The sequence below is a fragment of the Gymnoscopelus braueri genome (assembly GCF_963280865.1).
Source record: "Gymnoscopelus braueri genome assembly, chromosome: 15".
Taxonomy (NCBI): Eukaryota; Metazoa; Chordata; class Actinopteri; order Myctophiformes; family Myctophidae; genus Gymnoscopelus; species Gymnoscopelus braueri.
The window spans coordinates 17,279,566-17,286,071 of record NC_137620.1 but is presented as its reverse complement, the minus strand read 5'-3'; the positions used below and the strand labels follow the sequence as shown (position 1 = coordinate 17,286,071).

At 42.9% G+C, this 6,506-nt stretch overlaps 1 protein-coding gene across 1 annotated transcript; it reads left to right on the top strand.

Annotated features, from left to right (window-relative positions):
- Positions 1 to 3,576: 3,576 nt before the first annotated feature.
- Positions 3,577 to 4,905, top strand: LOC308102391 (tubulin beta chain-like; the record flags this gene model as incomplete). Its single annotated transcript, XM_080452086.1, has 1 exon — positions 3,577 to 4,905. The coding sequence occupies one exon, from the start codon at positions 3,577 to 3,579 to the stop codon at positions 4,903 to 4,905; it is 1,329 nt and encodes a 442-aa protein (XP_080308212.1).
- Positions 4,906 to 6,506: the final 1,601 nt, after the last annotated feature.

Below are 6,506 nucleotides of genomic sequence, written 5' to 3'. Positions count from 1 at the left end.
GTGTGTGTGTGTGTGTGTGTGTGCATGCATGCATGTGTGCATACGTGTCTGCGTGTGTGCGTGCGTGCGTGTGTCAGTGTTGTTGTTGTCATTATTATTATGACTAATATTACCATTATTATTATTTTTATTATTACTAATATTACCATCATTATTATTTTTATTATGACTATAATATTACCATTATTATTATTATTTTTATTATGACTAATATTACCATTATTATTATTATTATTATTATTATTATTATTATTATTATTATTATTATTATTATTATTACTAATATTATCATTATTATCATAAGAAATGTTAGGGCAACAAGACATCTAGTCCCACCTATGAATGCACTGTATATTGATTGTACACTCTCAGGGGGTTTTAACCACATGAACCCAGTCAGCGGCTATTTTCAGCGAAGATGTTTAGTGTGGAGCTGAAATAGGAGGGGGACTAGTATAGACCCATAGGGGACTCCAGTAAACTAAGTATAGCCGTGGTTAAATTAACCACTTAAAACACTTAAACTTGAACTTGAATTGCACTTGGACCGCTTTTGTCTGTCTACACCAGGGGGTTTCAACTGATTGTGAACCAGGGACCACCACCCTGACCAGGAATCAACCTGGGGACCACTGTTGTGTTGGGTGGGGAAATGTGGGTTAAGAAGATTAGTTAAAGGTGGGTTGGGGTGGCCTTTGAAGATTGCTTGAATTATGCTAGTGGTCCAGAGCTCAAAAAAAGGTTGAGAACCAACCGTCCATATTAAACTCATGTTAACTGATACTATACTGACTTGTAACATTTATGAGTGAGCAATCACATGCCATTAAATGGCCACATTGCCTAATAAATAATGATGACACCTTACCTCCCTTTTCTGTGGAATTTCTTGACCTCAGACTTCCCAGTAACTGACTTCATTGACCTGTCATCTTAGATCACCAGGTCATTTAGTGCACAGCTTCTCAAGTAGTGGTCCATGGACCACTAATGGTCCATGGCATGATTACAGGTGGTCCATGTCTGTCTTTTCTTGGCTATAGTGGTGGTTAGGGACAGAGTCATGTCATGTTCTGGCTCCAACCTTGCCCTGTACATAATACTGTTATGTAATTCTAATATTATTCAGGTATGCCAGTGTGGAAATACCGCTCTCACAGAGATACATCGTTACAAAGGGTGAATTGTATGAAAACTCATCCAAAACTCCACAAGGGACTGTGTTTCATTCATGTCTCTTGAAAGAATCTGTGGACAATGAGCTGATCCTCTTCTGTAGTCCAATGACCACTGATAATGTTTTTTAATTCCACTGTCCTCATATATCACACAAATACCAAATAACTAAGTTTCTCCAAACTAAAACAAAATAAAATGATGAACAAAAAAAAATTCTTCTGAATAGACCACATGAAATACCTTCATGGACCACCAGTGGTACACGGACCACCAGTTGAAAACCTCTGGTCTACACCAAATGAATCTCTTTGCCAAACATAGCCGATCAACACGCTTGAGCTTGTAGATCTACTATTCTTTGGCTTGTAGATCTGCTATTCTTGGTGAGTGTTACCCGCAGATCATAGATAGACATAGATCGGCTATTTTCAAATGGCCGAAATGTACATACTGAAGTGACCATAGTTTTCAAATAATTGTAGTCGAGTGAAAGTACAATATTTGCCTCTGAGTTGGAGCAGAGGTAAAAGTAACATTGGAAATACTCCAGTAAGTAAAAAATACCTCAAAATTGTACTTAAGTACAGTACTTGAGTAAATGTACTTAGTTACTTTACACCACTGTGTGTGCACTGAATATAACCATGTACCGTATTGTATAACCATTCATATCTGTTCATTCATGACTCATGCGAGGTACAGTACAGTAGCTGTTTTGTGACACCTGCTTTACTAGTTTGTCTAGCCTCACATTGTCCATTATGCACACCGCCCTGCCCAGCCCAGGCTGTTGTAAGGGTGACCGGGTGGAGCACGGGGGTGGGGAACTTATGGGGTGGACAGTGACACTGTTTCACTGACACACCTTATCGTTGCTGTTGGGCAGAAAGAAACCTCTTATCTCCATATTTTAAACTTGAATCCTGAAAAGTCTCAGTTTTGGACATACACGTATGAGGTTTCCACCCGACAGAGACGTTATACTGTAAGGTACCATTGATAACAAGACCATAACTCTTTTTCTCTCTCTCTCACACACTCACGCGCGCACGCACACGCACACACACACACACACACACACACACACACACACACACACACACACACACACAGACACACACACAGACACACACACACACACGCACGCACGCACGCACGCACGCACGCACGCACGCACGCACTCACACACACACACACACTCACACACACACACAAACACACACCTTTTTGACCACATTACAACCCTATTTAGGGCAAACATTTGGCAAAAATAGTGTCACGTCGCATTGTGAGCTTATAGAGCTCACAGAGCTTGTACATCGGTTTATATAAGCTTACTAGATGTTCAGGCCTGGACACCTAGATTTGAGGCCTGATTTTGCAGCATGTGGATTTTGCAAATATGGGCATGTCACATCTGTGACGTAACCCGAGACAAACAATGTTTCCCGAAACGTGACAGCAGGGCCGGCCTTAGGCAATTTGGCGCCCTAGGCAATATTTCCCCCCCCCCCAGTGTCTGACAGCGCCGCTGTCCAGTGGTTGAGGGTTTGGTGAGGTGCTGCCTTCGGTAACAGGAGGAAAATAGTTGCTCCATATGCATCCATTACTTTTTTCTCTCCAAACTAATCTTTGAACATCATTTTTGGCACATTTTGAAAGCCCTAGTCTACGCCCTCCCCAACGAACCAATTGGTAGGGGATTTCAATGACAAGGGATTTCAGTACAAGGGGAAGTAGGAACGGGCAAAATTTCTAGGTAATACGATAATAAGAATATTAAAGCTTTAGATACCAACTTAAACTAGAAAGTACTGTTCCTGAAGAAACAGTGTGGGATCGCTAAGAATGTTGAGCTGGTATTGAGTATTGATAGTGTTAGTAGTGTTATAGTAGGGTCATAATACAATGACATCAGTATTATGACGTCACTAGAATGGCATTACCATTCACTAGAATGGCATTATGCATTATGACGTCACTAAATGGCATTTCTCCATTGAAATGACCCAAAAAACGGGGGGAATAATAATAATCATAAAAAGTGAAGATAAAGCGATCCCACAATCACAGACTGACATGAGGGATGATTTCATGAAACTGTTGCTACAGTGCCAGCAGCGAGCATGCCATGGGCATACAGTACAATGGCAAATTCAGGACATGCGGAAAACGGCATTGTTAGGCAACGGTTTGTGTTGCGTGTGACGTAAGACCAGAGGCTGTCAGCAAATATATAAGGGATTGTTGAATGGTTCTTCATGCAGTAATTGATTTAGAGAGTGGTTACAGTTTGAGATACAAGTAGGAATACAGATACAAAAGCAACACACGCAGAGTTTTTACTAGTTTGATTCTCCATAAGGTTTTATCCAGAATTAGAATTATTTCGCAAAAATGAGGGAGATTGTCAGTGTTCAAGCCGGCCAGTGCGGCAACCAAATTGGATCTAAGTTTTGGGAGGTCATAAGTGACGAACATGGCATCGACCCCACTGGGACATACCGCGGGGACAGCGATCTCCAACTGGAAAGAATCAACGTCTATTTCAACGAAGCAACAAGTGGCAAGTATGTTCCTCGTGCTGTGCTGGTGGATTTGGAACCAGGCACCATGGACTCTGTGAGGTCTGGTCCTTTTGGTCAGATTTTCAGACCAGATAACTTTGTGTTTGGTCAGACTGGTGCTGGTAACAACTGGGCAAAGGGCCACTACACCGAGGGAGCAGAGCTTGTGGATGCCGTGCTGGATGTGCTGAGGAAGGAGGCAGAGAACTGTGACTGCCTCCAGGGTTTCCAGCTCACCCACTCCCTGGGAGGAGGAACTGGATCAGGCATGGGCACTCTGCTCGTTGGCAAGGTCAGAGAGGAGTACCCTGACAGGATCATGAACACTTTCAGTGTGGTACCTTCTCCTAAGGTGTCGGATGTGGTGATAGAGCCCTATAATGCCACCCTGTCCGTCCACCAGCTTGTGGAGAACACAGACGAGACGTTCTGCATTGACAACGAGGCCCTATACGACATCTGCTTCCGCACCCTTAAGCTCACCACACCCACCTACGGTGACCTCAACCACCTCGTGTCTGCCACTATGAGTGGAGTCACCACCTGCCTGCGCTTCCCTGGTCAGCTCAACGCCGACCTGAGGAAGCTGGCCGTCAACATGATTCCCTTCCCCAGGCTGCATTTCTTCATCCTTGGATTCGCTCCGCTCACCAGCCGAGGCAGCCAGCAGTATGCCGCCCTCACTGTGCCCCAGCTCATCCAGCAGATGTTCGATGCCAAGAACATGATGGCCGCCTGTGATCCGCGGCACGGCCGTTATCTCACTGTTGCTACCATGTTCCGTGGCCGCATTTCCATGAAGGAGGTTGAGGAGGAGATGCTCAAAGTGCAGAACAAGAACAGCAGCTACTTCATAGAGTGGATCCCCAACAATGCTAAGACGGCCGTGTGTGACATCCCACCCCGCGGCCTCAAGATGTCTTCCACCTTCATCGGCAACAGCACGGCCATCCAGGAGCTGTTCAAACGCATCTCGGAGCAGTTCACGGCCATGTTCCGCCGCAAGGCCTACCTTCACTGGTACACCGGCGAGGGCATGGACGAGATGGAGTTCACCGAGGCCGAGAGCAACATGAACGACCTGGTGTCAGAGTACCAACAATACCAAGATGCCAGTGCTGAGGATGAGGGCGAGGACGAGGAGGGAGATGACGATTAGTAATAGAACAGGTCAAAGCCAGAGAGGAGGCGTTTCAACAGCAGGGAGCTGCAATGATAACAGAACGTCAATGGTCAACGTAAATATCAAGCCTAATGTATTCTTATATGCGCAATAGGTTACATCATTATATCTCTTTTTTTTTAAACAGAAATCCACGACACAACATAAGGGTTCCTGGATCTATTTTTTTAATAACAATCAACATTAAGCAATGTCAAATTTTGTGAACGTCTTTCTTTTTTTAATACAACAGAATACTATTATTAATAAATATACGGTCACATTTTTGAAGCTCTTTTTTTAATTTACAGAATATCCACAACGTAATGTCACGGTTGTTCTTTTTTTTAGGTGACTTTTTATCCCTCCTGTCTAACTGTGTTTTCCCGGCGGCCTGTCCGTCCTTCCTTCCCGACCGCATGAACGCGATATCTCAGGAACGCCTTGGGGGAATTTCATATGACATTTGGCACAAATGTCCACTTGGAATTCAAGGATGAACTAGTTAGAAGTAGGTGGTCAAAGGTCATGGACATACAACCGCAATGCATTATTTCTAGTTGATCATAATTTTTTATTTATGCACCTTTTTTATTTTATTTGTTATAACAGAATAACCACAACAGAACATAATGTCAATGTTTCTGCACCTATTTTATTTTATTTTATTTTTTATAACAGAATATCCACAACAACACAACATAATGTCAATGTTTCTGCACCTTTTTTATTTTATTTTTTTATAACAGAATATTCACAACAGAACACGTGTCAATGTTTTTTCACTTTTTACATTTTTATTTTTTTACAACAGAATATCCACAACACAACACAATGTTATTGTTTCTTTTTTACTTTTATTTTTTCTGTACCTTTCTGAATTTGATTTATTTTTTGATAACAGAATATCCGAAACTGGAGAGGCTGCCGTCGTGGCTTTCAGTAGCTATCAGGACCTGGGGAACCTGTGGGGGAATCCCATTTCTATGGCATAGGCACAACATTTTGCATATGGGGCATATGGTATAGGGACAGTGAAAGTTAAAGTGCTTTTGGAGGTGTGCTCTATGGAGGCCCCATAACATGCGATTCCAAGTCGGGGTTGATTGGATGTTGCATTCATGGTATTCACCTGTTTCCTAGGCTTTCCACTTCCTGTGTGTTTTCCACTTCCTGTCGATTTGATCCAATGAAATCCAATGAAACTGGTCAGATGACTAATGATATCCAATGAAATCCAACAGGAAGTGGAAAACACACAGCCTAGGAAACAGGTGAATACCGTACGTTTTTTGTAAGGAATTGGCCTCTTCCACTACTTTTGGAAGTCAATTACAGGCAAACAGTATATCAAAAAGTTGATTGACCCTCATTGTCACATGACTCCTGAGATATCATGTGTACCTAATTTGGTGAAGTTATCATGATTCTTCAACAGAGACATTTGTAGCATTTGTGGCCCCCCTATCAATGGGGCTATAAGTGTAATTGCTCTGCGTTGTTCAGAGCCCCTTCAACGTGTGATTCATATTTGGGGTAAGAACATTCGCCCCAAAACACGCTCGCCCTGGGTCAAATTCAGCGACCTCGGAACGGTC